We start from the raw sequence: 15,960 nt of genomic DNA, 5'->3' as shown, positions 1-15,960 counted from the left end.
ATGAGCATCTCGTGGTGATAGATTGAAGCATGGCAGCTGAGGGTCCCACTTCAAGGAGCTGTGTTTTCCTAGAGAGTGGACTTGATCTGGACCTGGTCAGGGTGTCTTATGCCACTCTTTGGAAATTCTTTTCTTTATTAAAATATAAAGTTTTTGAAAACCCTAAGTCCTTGGATCCTGGAGTGAAAATAATCATATATTTTTAAGTCTTGATTTTTAAATTCAATTAACCTCTAAAGTTCTATGTACGTGGTTTTTTTTTTTTGTGTATGTGTGTGTGTGTGTGTGTGTGTGTGTGTGTGTGTGTGTTCCATACCTAGACTGCCATCAATTTCTCTTGCATTCTCAATTGAAAATGAGTCCAGTTTCTGGGATGTCCCTCGATCTTATTCTGAGAGCCCCCAGAAGGATTTGGCACACTGCTCTTATACAGAAATATTATGGAGTCTGGTAGGTGGATAAGACAAGTGGAGGAAATGATTGCAACCCAGGGGGATATTAAGTCGTACATTTTAGGTTTCAAATATGGGAAACAAATTATTTAAAAGGGGTTTTGGGTCATATGCTAGGATATTAGCTCTGAATGCTAAAAAATCAAATATATGAACAAAACTCAAATATATGACAAAAGGCTAAGCTAAATGAAAAGACTATTTCTATATATCTCTTGAAAAGTCTCTAGGGATGGTCAAGTGCTAAGTACCCAAGAACAGGGACTTACTTTTAAGCTGTGTGTTCTGGCCCGGCAGTGGTGGCGCGCGCCTTTAATCCCAGTACTCGGGAGGCAGAGCCAGGTGGATCTCTGTGAGTTCGAGGCCAGCCTGGGCTACCAAGTGAGTTCCAGGAAAGGCGCAAAGCTACACAGAGAAACCCTGTCTCAAAAAAAAAAAAAAAAAAAAAACAACAACAACAACAACAACAAAAAAAGCTGTGTGTTCTGGGTCCTGGAACAAAGCAGGTTTCCCCTATAAAATATGTGGCCTTTCAGAGAAATGATGGAACATGTTACTTACAGAATTGAGTGTCCATCTCTTAGGGGCTTTATACGCAGTAAGCTCTAGTGAACTACTGATTAGACAATTATATAAATTAATAATATGACCAGTATTTCTCAGTTCCCCTTCCTCTTTGTCCTGTCTGGTGTTCATGCTCATCGTCATCTTGTTTTCTAAACTCTTAGCTCCCTCTCTGTCCTTGACATACTGTTTTTAACTTGATTTCCTCCCCGGAGCTCCCTGTTAGAGTTTTATCGGGTCTGTTTCTCCTATACCATCCTTGTGTACTTTTTACTAAAGTTGGAAGCTTTCAGTCTTTTTGTTACTGGCATCTTGGAATGACTATTTCCTTGCTGGAGGAGCTAGCCTCTCTTTTGTAAGATGTTTAGGGCTATCCCTGGCTTCTACCACAAAATGCCATCAGCATTCATCATAAGCCCAAGATTAATTTAATTAAAAATTTATTAGCATACAAAGATTTAGGTTTAATTATGAAAAATTTCAACAAAATCTGTTTCTCTTTCCTCCTCTCCCCATCACCTGTTCCTCCATGGTCCCTCTGACCTCAGTATTTCCCTTTCCACTTTTACGTTAAATGTCACCTTTTGTTACTCCTCCCCACTCTTTCCCCTTTCACCGTCGTGATCTAGTGTCATAGTCTACACCCACCCACACTCCTTTTTTTTTAAACATACCCACAAACATTAAAAATATCCGCCTATGAGAGAGAACATGTAGGTTTTGTTTTTCTGAGTCTGAGTGATCTCACTTCATGAGATACTTTACAGGTCCATTGATTTCTTTGCAAACTTCACAATTTCAGTCTTCTTTACTGGTAAGTAAAATTTCCATGGTGTACACATGCCACATTTTTATTACTCGTTCTTCTGTTGATGAGCAACTGGACTGGTTCCATTTCCTTTGTATTGTGAATATCCAGGCAGTAAACATGGATGTTCAAGTATCACTGTGGTTGGATGTGAACTCCTCTGTGTATGTGCCCAGAAAAAGGGCAGCTGAGTTATATGGTAGTTCTGGTTTTGATTTTCGAGGAGTCTTCATACTGACTTATAGAGTGGCTTTACTTGTTTATATTCCCACCGCAGGCACTCTTCCCCAGAAACTTGCCCAATATGCCATCATTACTCTCTTGATCATAGCCATTCTGACTAGGTGAGATAGAATCTCATAGCGGTTTTAATGTGCATTTCCCTGATCCTACGCACATTTTTGTTTATGGCCAAATTTGTCTAGAGTATTTCTATACACACCTTGGAAAGCCACAACATCTCTACTTAAAAAGAATGAGTTACTCTATTTGAATACTTACCTAACTTCAAATTCATTGTTTCTTAATTAGATGCTAGAGATCATTCATCAAAGCAAACAGTAGCTCCTCCAGTTGGCACAGGGTTTCACTGTGAGGTGGATATACACTCCACATTTCATAGGACACATCATTCCTTGTTAGAAACCCCAGCCAGCCCTGTCCATTTCCTCCCCTGCTGCTTCAACTGAAGTGAGCATTAGCAGACCTGAGAGACCTCTAAACTTTTGCTAATATACAGCTATGATTTTTTATGCTCTAGATTTGTGCAGTCCTGGAATTGAGAGTTAGAGGGGAGGGACAGAGAACAATGACAGTGAAGACACCGGTGTGATGGGGACAGAAGCTTTATTCTTGGTCAGAGCCAGGGACAGGCACTGCCACTCTACGTTAAGGTTTGGGGCTGGGGGCCCTGGGCATCTGACAGAGAAGGGCCTCCGGGAATGGACAAGACAAGACAGGCTGTGCTTTCCTTGGCCCGTGGAATTATTATTTCCTCCAAACTCTCTTGTCTCGGCCTGAAGATCCAGGTCAGCAGCAGCCTCCAGAGCTGTGGCCACAGCCTGAGCCCCCCGACTGCTGGCCACTGCCCCGGTCACAGGAACTGGAGCTCCTGCGCCTGCATCTGTGAGACCTGTGCCTGTGGTGGCTCAGGAAGCAGCCTCCCTCAGAGCTGGGGACACTGCAGCCCCCAGAGCTTGTGGCACAGCAGGAGGAGGCTGCAGGCAGACACTGTGCTGTGCTCTTTGGGGGGCACTTGGGGGAGGGGCACTTGGGAGGAGGCTGGCACTGCTTCTGGTTCTGCTGGCAGGACATCTTGGCAGGAGTCAGTCAGCCTGGGGAAGCAAAGAATACAACTGTCAGTAATCTACAGTCCAGGGTCTTCTCATTTCTGGTATTGTCTCCTTTCTGGACCAAGAAATGCAAGAAGGAAAGCTGATGTGGATGGAATCCATTGGATCATGCCAGGTGCCTCTCACTCTGTTCTCTACCCAGGCACTAGAAGCACAGGCTAAGTCTGCCTGGGAATTCAGCTTTTTGTATCTTTGAAGAATCCCCAGCAGATGTACCTGTTAGGGAAAAGTGATCTGGACTAGGGGGTATCATAGGAAGCAGTGTGAACACCTGAATGGAAAGGAGGTAAAGTGTGGGAAGTGGATGCTGAACTCCTGTTGCCTTTGTAGGTCACAGGGTTCTTGCTACCCTCCCATCCCTCAGGATTCTACCTTTTTGAATAATCACCTACTACAAACTCATTTTTTTAAATTGAATACTGGTAACTCCTTATTTTCTCTATGGTACTTTGTGTCTAGGTTCTTATGGAAGACCTTATCCCTTTTCTCTCTTTCCCTGTGATCATAATGTTCCCTTCTAACCTCTCATGCCAAGGCCCACCCTTGCTGGATACTCACTAGATGCGGAGGATGCAGGAGAAGTCTGTGTCTGAGGATGCTATGGCAGAGTAGCCCAGGGCCAGAGCTCTTTTATCCTGTGCAATTGGTGATGTCACTTGGGCATGCCTCTGCTTTCACAACCAGAGGAGGTGTTACCTGAACGTATGTCCAGCGGTTTTTCTGGTACTTCCATGAAGTCCAACTAAGGACTGAACCAGGAAGTAGGAAGATTGTCCATAGGCCTCCCACTGAAGTCTCCTGAAAACTTCTCATCCCCTCCCTTCTTCCTACTTCCTTTTCTTTTTTCCTCTTTTGGGTCACATGCCTTGGAGTATTACTTCCCTTGGTATGATTATGAATGAGTTCTTTACAGGCACACACACAATAGCTCATAAGAACAAATCTTAAATGATAAAATATTGTAATGTCCACAGACCCCATGTTGCCCAATAAACATGGGTAAATGTAATTCACAGCTGCCCCCTGAGCTCCAGCAGTGGGGTGCCTGGGAAGTGATCGGGAAGTGGTGAAGCCTTGTTTGGTGACAGTCCCTTAATGACCTCATGGCTTCTAATAGTAGAGTGTACTTTCTGAGCACTGAGAGGCAAAAGCGAGATTATAGATAAATAATCATACCACATAGGTGGAGATGTCTTCCATGTGATGTTATTAAACTCATGTGAGCTGAAATCTGACTGAAGTATTGTAATACCATGCTATGTTCAAAGAAAAACATAATTTGGGCTATAGTTAGCAACTTTAATAATTCATATACAATTTAAATACTTTGGTTATTACAATATCAGATCATATATTTGTGTTTTCTTACAGAGAAAAATATTTGTAGCTTAGAACTAACCTGTAAAATGCAGGTGATGAGCAGTATACACAGTTAGTTGTATCTTATAATTAATTATAGAACTAATCCATAAAAAGCAGATGATGGGCAGTATACACAGTTGTATCTTATAATTATATTGTTAATAAAAATATAGTAAATGTGTCTCATTATTTATGGCCATTAAAACCTATATGATAATTTAGACAATTATGTTTTTCTCTCCTCATTCTAACATTAACTGATGCTAATGTATTGTCTCCTTTCTGGGTCAAGAACTACAGGAAGGTGGAGAAAGCTGATGTGGATGAAATCCCTTGGATCATGCCAGGTGTCTCCCACTCTGTTCTCTACCCAGGCACTAGGAGCACAGGCCAAGTTGGGCGTGAATCTGGCTCTTTCTGTATTTGGAGAATACTTAGCAGATGCCCCTGTTTGGGGAAAGCAGTCTAGAGTACAAGTGTTCTCCGGTATTCTATGGCCCTTGTGGACAGGACTTGCAGTGACTCTTAGGAATGCAGGCCAGGATGAACACGGTGGAGGAGGCAGCAAGGGAAGGAATTTGCCGGCATCCTTTCCTCCTCAGAATGAGTTTCTTGGTGCCTGGTGCCCAGCTTTCCGTCTCAGCCTCATTGCAGCTTCAGGAGCTGTTTCTCTTACATTGTTGAGAGCCTGTAACTAGATCCTGGATGGGCAAGGGGTTTCGGATGAGTGCTGAAAGTACAGATGATTTTCCATGAAGACTCAGTGATGGGGACACACAGAGAAGAATGCAAAGTATGTCTCTGTTCTCAGCAGCTGTGCTGGGCAAAGCGAGCCTCAGACAAATGCCCCATGAGTGTGGTTAGCTTCCTTCTTGATTTTCCTGAGAACTCTGAGTTTACAACTTAGTTCCCAATGTAGTTCTTCAGGAGTGCCTTGCTATAGATCAGTGGTTCTCAACTTTCCCAATGTTGTGACTTTTAATTCAGTTCCTCATGTTGTGGTGACCCCCAACCATAAAATTATTTTCATTCCTTTTCCTAACTGTAATTTTGCTACTGTTATGAATCACAATGTAAATATCTGTGTTTCTCATTGGTCTTAGGTGACCCCTCTGCAAAGGTTGTTTGACCTCCAAAAGGTTCATAACCCACAGGTTAAGAACTGCTAGTATAGATGAGCACCCAGGGAGCAAAGGTCAACCCAACAGAGGTGATGTTAACAGCATACTGGAGTATAGCCTGACCTCCTATGTGACTTTACACAAACCAGACCCACTCCTTCCTAATGACCATCATTGTCTCTTTTCCTTGAATTTCTTCTCACTTGGTCATTAACTCCTGATTCCTGTCTTCAACTGTGTGTCAACTGTGTGCTTAGCACTGAGGACACAACTGTAAACTAGAGATTCGGCTTGTCTAACTGGCTCATTATAATCACTCAAAGGGAAATATACCAAATGATGGACTGAAGCTGCGGTGTACATAACAGAGAAATTATAGGTTCTGTGGGGTATGTAAGAAGAGGTCTTAACCTCATTAGGGATTCAGCTCTTTGGATAAAATTGAATAGCTTTTCAATTTGACTTACTATTATATAGAAGCAACTATGAAGACTCCTCTTGGTTTAAACAGGGTTAATCTTGAGTCATGAGGCAGCAGCTGAAGAGCAGGATTCAATGGCTGGTCAATCACAAGATTTCTGGGTGACTCAGCAGGAAGAAGAAAATCCTTAATTCTTCTGAGCCAGTTGGGCATTGAAGCCATGAGCTGGGGCAGGAGAGGCAGAGCCTGGTGGGCTGTGTCACCAGGGCTGCCTAACTGGCTTCTATGATCATGTGACATACCCTTTTGTAGATTCTAAGCAATCGATAGGGTCTATTTATTACTGCTTGAATTGTTGGTTCTTCTTAGCTACTTTGATTTAGGCAGAGACAGTTCTTGTGATCTCACCTTCGGCATCATGTTACAAATACATTCCAGAAGATATTCATAGTTTCCAAAAATATACTTCTGTATAAATGTAGAAAAATTCAGACATGACATCAGTTCTAGGGAAATATGTGAAGTTAGCTAAGACAGGACCTCACATCAAAATAAAGGGAAGCTAAAAACATCCCCCTAGAAATGGAGAAGTAACTTAACAAAACTCAGTAGCGACCCATAGTTAAAAACTTTTAAATAAATATCAAAAAGGAGCATATTTCATTTGAAAAAAGGAGTTAGCAAAGCCTTATTACTAACATGCTGGGTAGTGAGAATGGGCCCTTGGTTCCTAAGACAGGGAGCAGCTCAGATGTTTAGTGTCCAAAGTTAGACCCAGAATATGTTTCAAACAAAGACACAATGGCAGTTTGCTGGAGGAAGGACATGTCAGAATGGATGGAGGAATTTTTCCTAAGACCCCACCCATGGAAGAAGAGCCACAGGAGCCACAGGCAGTCAGTGGCTGCTGAGGAAGGGAAAATCAGGTTTTTTTGTTTTGTTTTTCTGTTACTCCTTTTTCTCCCTGAGGGCAGAGACCTTAATCCTAAGCAGTCATCTCTAAATGCCTGCAAATCAAGGCAACATGAGTTGTACTCAATAGGTTGTGTGTGAGTGTGAGGAGGTGGGAGTGATATGTGAATATGTGAATACAATGAGGTCATAAATTTGAGAGAAGAAGTTCATAGTGGGGACATGGGAGGAATTAGAAGTGGGTGTGGGAAGGATTCACATTCAGGAAACACACTGTTTGCATGTATAAAATCCTCAAATAAAATAAATAAAAAATTTTAAAAACAGTGCTAAAACAATTGGGCATCTATATGTTAAGCAAAACATATTTAGTACTACACACACACACACACACACACACACACACACACACACACACGAAAGCTATGGATAATAGATCATTGTGTAAAACACAGAATAAACACTTCCAAAATACAATATAGGACACAATTTTGTGACTTTATGTAATTTTCAAAAGAAAAATACTGAATTAGAACGACTGAGGTATTGGCACATGATTGAACATGCCTATAGTGGTACATGACTAATTGCAGTCCTGGGAAGACTGAAGCAGCAGGGTCATACATTTGAAGCCACCTTAGGTTATGGTGAGACAGATACAGAGAACAAACTAAAGTAAAGAACTAAAACTTCTGCTATGAAAGTGACTGAATTCACAATTAAAATCCACAGACTCAGAGAAGAAATTTGCAAAGCACAAGTCTGATTGAAGGTTTGTGTCTAGAATATTCTAAAAGCAATAAAATCCATGAGTAAATGGAAAGTCTGATTAAACTGGGAAATATTTAAAGAGACTGATATTTCAACAAAGATACATGGGTGACAAATTAGCTTAGTGCATTACTCATTAGGGAAATGCAATTAAGAGCAAAGTGACAGACTACCTGCACACACTTCACCAGCTAAAATAAAGCTCTTACCTAGCAGTGTGGAATCCTGTCTAGGCTAGGGAGTGGCTCAGCTCAGCCACTGCTGACAGGAAGACAAATTTACAACCATGTTGGAAGTTTCTTAGAAGTATCCTTAACAATTAAACATGTTATTACTGTTTGCCTTGGAAATACAATGCTTTAGTATTTATCCAAGAAAAAAAAAGTCATATTCACAGGAAAGCTCAATGCTGATATGTGCAGTGCTTTTATTCATAATTGTTTCAAACTCAAAGCCTCTTGAATGACATTCAACTTGTGAACAGATTAAGAAAAAACAGTGTGGGTATGTATATATACATATATGTATATATGCATATATATACATATAACATATATGTATACACACAATGGAATGTTATTTAGCAATACAGAAAGGAGAAATTATTGATCCGTGAAACAACAGAAATGAATCTAAGATGCAAGAAGCCGGACTTTAAGTACTACTCTCTGTCTCTGTCTCTCTGTCTCTGTCTCTGTCTGTCTGTCTGTCTGTCTCTCTCTCTCTCTCTCTCTCTCTCACACACACACACACACACACACACACACACACACACACACACGGTAGACGAGTTTCTATCAAAACAAAATGTGTATGCAGAGCCAAAGAAACAATGAAGAGTCAAGAGACAGCTGATAGGGTGGGAAATATTGGTGAATGATACAACTTATAAAGAGTTAATATCCTAGTATATTAAGAATGTAAAGATCTCAACAGCAAGGAATTTAAAAAAAACACTGAGCTTAAAAATGGAGAGATACCCTGAGGAAATATTTCTTAAAAGAAGACATACAAATGGCCTACAGATGTATGGAAAAAGGTTTTTTTATCCCTAGTTATCAGAGAAATGCAAATGAAAAAAGACTTAAACTCATACTTGTCAGACTGGTTATTACTAAAGATGCAAGAAAGAACAAGTATTGCCAATAATTTGGTGGCAAAATGGAATACTTACTGGAAATGTGAAGTGTCCCAGCCATTATAGAAGATAGTATAAGGTCCCGAAAAACTTAAAAGTTAGCTACTGTATGAGCCTCAATCTCATTAGTGTGTATGTACCCAAAGAGAAAGGATAGTCATATACTGAAAAGATATATAACCTCATGTTTGTTGCAGCACCACTTGTAACAGCCATAATAAAGCATCTTCCTAAATGTGTATCTGTGAATGAATGCATATAAAACATGGGGCATATACAAGTAACAGAATATCAATCAGCCTTAAAAAGTAGGTAATCCTGTCATTTGTGACAACATGAATGAACCTGGAAGATATTGAATAAAATGAAATAAGCCATGAAAAGAAAGATCCATTTTTCATGATGTTACTTACATGTGGAATCTAAAATTTCACTATGAATTATACTCGTCGATGCAGAGTGTAGAATGGGGGTTGCCAGATACTACGGGTAGGGTGAGGAGACTGAGGAGATCTTCCTTCTTAATAATAAAATTTGTGAGTCTTATCACCTCTAGAGTGCTAAGTCCCTTCTCTGTACTTGGTCTCAGGTGTCTTTTCTGTGCCTCTGTTGTACGAATGGCATCCCTACAGAACTGCCTTTCTCTGCTGCCACTCTCAGAGGACACCTGAAGGTCCCATCCCATCAACTTTTGGTTTGCAGTGCAATGGGGGCTTGACTTATAAAGACTAGGGCCTTATGTTTGGACTCTTCATAAATACATCCAGGATAGCACTGATTGTATCAGATCAAATGTATTTAAGTTTTGAATGATGGACATACCATGTACATCTCCATGTTAATACTGTTGAGTGACAAAACAGGGTTAGAGCTTGTGAATGAATGGGCAAGGGTGAGACAAAGTCTGGGGAAGAACAAAAGGAAGTGATTTTGCAGTCACAGTGTATCCCGGTTCCACCTTATGAGTTCTTTAGGCATATGTACAGGAAAGCCCTGGAGGCCAGTAACTGGGAAGTGTCTAGCACTGTCACCTCCTCTATTGTGAAAATAGCAACATGCTTGGATGATGCTTCACCAGCTCTACACAGAATAAAAAGGCTCCTGCCCTGGACTCCTTATCCATTGCCTGCTGAGACTTTCCCCCGTCTCCTTCGCATCTGGTAAGTGCCCATTTGGGACCATTTCATCATGTAGGGGTGCATGGGACAGACAAGCCAGATCTGAACTAGAACCTGAGGAAGAGGCCCACAGTTGGCAGTTGCGGGGGGGCGGGGGGGGGCAGGGGGTGGAGTTGGTAATGGTGAGGGAGGAAGAAGTCTTTGTGTTGGTCAGGGAGCTTTTTATCATTGTTCTGAGTGCATTACTAGGGATATATGCTTATCTATCTGAAAGTTGTGAGACACTTTATACAGATGGGTGTGTGCCTCCATGCTCCTGTTTGTCTCATAGAGATCTTGGCTTAGGAAGTCAATAGATCATGGGAGGCCTGTATGTGACAGATTAAGTCAATAGATGTTCACCGGAAGTTTCTCTCTACAATGTTTCTATTATACTTTTCTAGGTCAAATTTCTGCCAAGATGTCCTGCCAGCAGAACCAGAAGCAGTGCCAACCTCCTCCCAAGTGCCCCTCCCCCAAGTGCCCCCCAAAGAGCACAGCACAGTGTCTGCCTGCAGCCTCCTCCTGCTGTGCTACAAGCTCTGGGGGCTGCAGTGTCCCCAGCTCTGAGGGAGGCTGCTTCCTGAGCCACCACAGGCGCAGGTCCCACAGATGCAGGCGCAGGAGCTCCAGTTCCTGTGACCGGGGCAGTGGCCAGCAGTCGGGGGGCTCAGGCTGTGGCCACAGCTCTGGAGGCTGCTGCTGACCTGGATCCTGAGGCTGAAGCAAGAGAGTTCAGAGGAAACCAAGAGTTCAGAGGAAACCAAGCAGTAGCCCCATCTTGGCTCATTCTTTCTCAGGCATCTGAATCTTCCTTGGGCTAAGCGCGCTTGGACTCTTCTAATGGATTTTCCAAAAGCCTGGTTATCTTCTCATTCTGAGATACATCACCTGTGCCTGGCCATGTAGGTGAATAAAACTCTCAACAACACCTTTGTGTTACTTGTCCCTTGATGTACTCCACCCAAGGCTGCTCACTGGGTTTTTCCTTTCTCAGCTCTTAAAGGTCCAATATGCCCAACACCTGAGATTATCTTAGTTTAGGAATGAAGGAGTCATGCCTTAGATTCTTCTTCATACAGAGAGATTAAGTAGGAACTTCCAGCATAGACGTGTGGGTAGGAATAATGGGAAGTGTTTGGAGGTTTCTGAAAATCCTCTTGGGAAAAGGGCTCATTTTTCTTGTGTAACTTGAGAGTTGGCATCATCTGATACTGAAATCCCTACTCTCTATGTAGGATGACAGGGAGGATGAGAAAGGCGGCAAGAATGAGAGCAGAAGGATGGAGGATGTGGAGAAAGGTCTGTAGGTAGAAGATCAAGCCAAGCTACACATAATAGATCCCAGAGGGTGAACTGGGTGGTTGAAAAATGAGTAAACTCTGGAGAAACTCGAGTGGGGGGATTTTCCTGAATGCAAATGTAAAGCTGTAGGTGTTGAAAAAACTGAGAAAAAAGGATGTCTACAGATTGTAGACTTCAACTTCTCTTACAAGATGAAGAGTCAAAATGATGTGTGATTGGTAAAGGACCCTATTTCGGGTCACTTGCCTCAACTTTGGAGTGGTGCAGTACTTATTTGTACTGTGAACCAAGGTGGTCATTATCCATGTGAACTGTGGATGTGACTTCACTTTGATGGCTTGGGTTTTAAAATATTACAGAATATATGCCCATGGTTCTTGAACTAACTTCAGAAAGGTACCCCAGACCTTGCCTACATTCACAGTTGAGGCTGAGCATGGAGGCTCTAGACTATGGACAAAAATCTGTGTAAAGCATTGGGAATTTACTGGAATAAAATACCTTGAATAGATTTGCTCTTTCATATTCTCTAAAAGCCAACTGGAAACATGCTTTGTATTATTATTCTTGAACATATACTTTCTTATGAAAGAGAAGGAACCATACCCAATGGCAGTCTGTGCTACCTCTGCTCTGTTACTCAAGTCACTCAACTGGCTGAGACAGAGAGCTTTGAAAGAGTGGCCACGGGCTTGGGACTTCCTTTGGAGCAGGATGGAGGAACTGCATGATTGGCTTCATGGTCTTGAGATGCTCTTGGAGAATACTCTGCAGAGTCAGAATTAAAATGAATCTCAGACAAAAGGAAAAGAATGGACAAGCTCTTTTTGAGAACACACGACCTCACATTTAGCTATGTTGAACACCTAGAATCATAAAAACTGGTGAATCTGTGCTGGTTCCTCTGGAGCTCATGGGAAACATGTACATTTCAGGGTGGATAAATTAAGATTTATCAGTCAAGTTCCAGCTGCACATAGCAGCAGGGAAGATTAGCAGGTCAAATCCCAGCTCTGAAGACTCAACATTTGCTCAATCTGAGCAAAATGTCTAACCTCTCTGCTCCTCCTCCCCTCACCCAAAACATGGGACAGTCGTAGTTCCCTTGGAGAACTAGAAATCTTCATGTTAGTATATGTAATTATGCAAGACATTGTTGAAATACTAATTCTCATTATTTGGACATCTTCAGTGTGAAAACTGAGAAACCAGTCTCAGAAGATTCTAACCACAGCACACCATGTTAGGAAGTCTAATGGGATGAGGAAAGAAAGAAGAGAGCTAATGACCCAACCCTGGCTAGTTATTAGGATAGCCATCTAATTAATTACATGTAACATTGCTAGAAATGGTTCCGGATAGATGAGGTCCTGGTCAGCAGAAGAAAAATTGGTTCTTTGAACTTGTTTATGTTATAGACTTGGGTCAGAGTTGGAGCAGCAGATCGGGGAGGGCAGCTCCTGAGGTTTACAGATTCTCACCCCAGGACAGAGAACTGTATTGGGGACATATGGTTAGAAATAGAAATATTTATTAATGAAGAGAAACACACTCTGGAGAATGGGAGTGGGCTAGAGAGCAGAGGAAATGCATAATCTCAAAAGTGCTGGCTCTCAGGACCCTTCATCATCATTTATATAGCATCCACCTTCTCCCAATGTTTGTATGTCATGTTTGTTTTCTTTCACCATGCTTGTCATATTTGCTGCACATTGCCCATGAGCAAGGGTCCCCAGTCTTCTACTCACATCTTCATTCATATGTTAATTTTAATGTCTCTCTCTTTAGCTCTCTAGTCTCTGGTCACAGTTGGGATGCTATCAAAAGCCAGATCAGCAACCATCAATTCATTTTATAATCATTTGATTCATAAATAGTTGTTGAGTATCCCATGTGCCAGGTACTATTGTAGGCACCATGTTACCATGGGAACAAGGTTTCTGTTCCCTTGGAACAGATGCCCATCTGAGTGACCACTTTCCAGGTTGGTACCTATAGTTTCTCACTCTGTAGGCTATTGTATTTGCATCCCCTTTGGTAATAATCAGCAGTGGAGGGTGGGTAAATCCAGGCCTGAGCAAAAAGTTAAGGCATGAGAATGCTTGACTGTGTAGGGTGTTGGGAAGTCAGAGAGTGACTTCTGGATTCTCAGCAGAGTCAACAGTTTTAGTAATGAGGGAAAGACAGCAGACCCCGATTACTGTTGTTCACACCACATCACCCTACTTCATGGAACATCTAAGTTCAAAGGAAGATACACCAATGTCTGGTGCTGGTTCCAGGAATTTTAGATTGTTTTCCAATGGTTTCTCAAATGACCAGTCTACAAGTCAGCAGCAGCCTCAGAGCTGTGCCCAAGGCAGAATCCCTAGACTGCGGACCAAGCCGCTACCACAGGAGTCATGACTCCAACCCTAGCATTCGTGGCACCTGTAGTAACTGTGGTGGCTTAAGCAGCAGCTGCCCTCAGAACTGGGTTCACTGCAGCCACCAGAGCTTGTGGCACAGAAGGAGGAGGCTGCAGGCAGACCCTGTACTGGATTCTTTGTGGGACACTTGGTCGAGGAACACTTGGGAGGGGCAGACATAGTTGCTGGTTCAGTGGCAGGACATTTCAGAAGGAATCAGTGAGCCTGCATAAAGTAAATTAAATAGTAAAACAAAACAAACAAAATATGCCAACACATAGGCTTCAAGCTACTGTCTCCTCATTCTTTACTTTAGTTGGAGATACTTAAACTTTCATTCATCCAAGATCTCGGAAGGGAAATGGACCGGTTTGGAATTAAATTGGCCAGGTGAGCTATGGTTCTTTGCTCTCTTTCAGCAGCTTCTGGGTGAACCTTCCCTTCTGCACTAGACAGGTTATCACAAAGACCATATGTGAACAGTGCCCCCTGCAGGTACTCAGTGCACAAGACACACAATCACCCATTGCTTTCCAAGGTGTCACACCTGTCTGCCTGTGAAAAAAGTGAAGATCAGTGGTGGTTTGAAGAGTCAGCAAGTGTCTCACCAGGCATGGGAGGAAAAGGATGAGATCATGAGGTCAGTGTCACCAAAGAACACTGCCATGGCTCACGGATCTTCATTTTTAGCTTCTTCTTCCACTGTTGCCATTCTTACCAGGATCTCTGCCACCTCCGAGGGACCTGTCTTCCTGGAAATCTCCATGTTGAACAACAGGCATGTCTACTCAACTCTGTTGACTCAGGTCCACTCTCAAGATGAGCACTTATTAGTTCTAGCTAAGAAATATTTTGCATTGACTGTATACTAAGCAACCCAGGACTTCAGACCTTTTATCTTGAGCTAGGTTTTATGGTACACACAAAAGTATGTATCTTTGTTCTACCCCAGGGAAAGGGTGATAGCATCACACACTCCAAAGACCAGGTTTGCAATGTTTTCCGCTGCACATTTCAAGGAATTACCTACGTAAAGAAGAGAATCGGAATGAGTGTTACTGTCAGCTCAAATCCTGTGGCAGCCACAGTACTTGTATATTTTCATTCTTCTCACATAACCCTCCTCAGAATATGCTCTTCATGTTCACTGGTAATATGGAGACAAACAGCATATTTCTGCCCTTGACTAGCTCTTTGTCTCTCAGAAGGACAGAAATGAACTCCTAAGCCTGACCACGCAGACTATGTGGCAGAAAGGCAGAAAGCAGTTGGGGCCACTGCTTGTGGGTGTCACTCCCACTTCTTTGTAGAGTCCCTTAGTGGATGATAGATAAGTTAGTTCCTTCCATATGGGTTTTGATTGAGTTGTTTATTGATCTTGGTAATGAGACATGTTTACGTAAGGGGTAAGCAAACGAATGGGGTTGGACCTTGGTTTGCAAGGTTAGAACCTCTTCTGAGAACTTCCTGCATCTGCAATGAAGCATGGGGTGCTGAGAGGAAAAGAGCTGAGGGAGGTCTTGGTGGAGGATCAGACTGTATGAACATGTAACCTGCATCTCCAGGGCCAACAGAAATCACAAGCAAAAGGTAAAGGAACATCTGTCTGTGGCTGTCTGTTGGGTTTGTGAAGTTGCATCTAGTCATACATATCAATGAAGACTTTGTTGATAGTGATGAGTCTGATGGAGTTGCATACATTTCTCTTACCAAATAGTCACAATAATGCCTGAGGTTTGTATATGGCAAAATCATATGAACTCAATGTCATTTTCATTTAATTTTAATTATTATCCCAATGATAAAATTAGTCAGTGGCTCCATCTTTAATAATACAATATACTGTAGATGCTACAAAAAAGTCATGGGTTTTTAAATAACATTAGTTGTTCTTGTATTTACCCCTCCCTTTTCTCTGTTCTTCACTTTACTTTGAGTGTGTGCAATACTTAGGGTTCTTTAAAGAATCCTGTAGAGTGTTTCAGCTAGTGATGTAGCTCAGTTGGTAGGGTACCTGCCTTGTGTGTATGAGGCTGTGAGTTTTGTCCCCAGTGCCACAAGAAAGAGATTTTGTAGAACTATGAATAAGGAAATGAACATTCCAGAGGGAGAGCTGGTGAAAGGCTGGGATGGGTAGGAATGTTTCTGGATCATGCTTCAGTCTATGCAATGGAGTCCTTGAACTCTGT

At 42.2% G+C, this 15,960-nt stretch overlaps 2 protein-coding genes across 2 annotated transcripts; one reads left to right on the top strand and one right to left on the bottom strand.

Annotated features, from left to right (window-relative positions):
• Nucleotides 1-2,853: 2,853 nt before the first annotated feature.
• LOC131912550 (late cornified envelope protein 3D-like) lies at nt 2,854-3,138 on the bottom strand. Its single transcript, XM_059264853.1, has one exon. It carries the CDS (start codon nt 3,136-3,138, stop codon nt 2,854-2,856), a length of 285 nt encoding a protein of 94 aa, XP_059120836.1.
• Nucleotides 3,139-9,433: 6,295 nt separating this feature from the next.
• Nucleotides 9,434-10,989, top strand: LOC131912549 (late cornified envelope protein 3D-like). Its single transcript, XM_059264852.1, has 2 exons — nt 9,434-10,061; nt 10,463-10,989. Exon 2 carries the CDS (start codon nt 10,480-10,482, stop codon nt 10,762-10,764), a length of 285 nt encoding a protein of 94 aa, XP_059120835.1. The 5' UTR covers nt 9,434-10,061; nt 10,463-10,479; the 3' UTR covers nt 10,765-10,989.
• Nucleotides 10,990-15,960: the final 4,971 nt, after the last annotated feature.

Source organism: Peromyscus eremicus, chromosome 6 (assembly GCF_949786415.1).
Source record: "Peromyscus eremicus chromosome 6, PerEre_H2_v1, whole genome shotgun sequence".
NCBI lineage: Eukaryota > Metazoa > Chordata > Mammalia > Rodentia > Cricetidae > Peromyscus > Peromyscus eremicus.
This window is presented reverse-complemented; position numbering and strand designations above follow the sequence as displayed.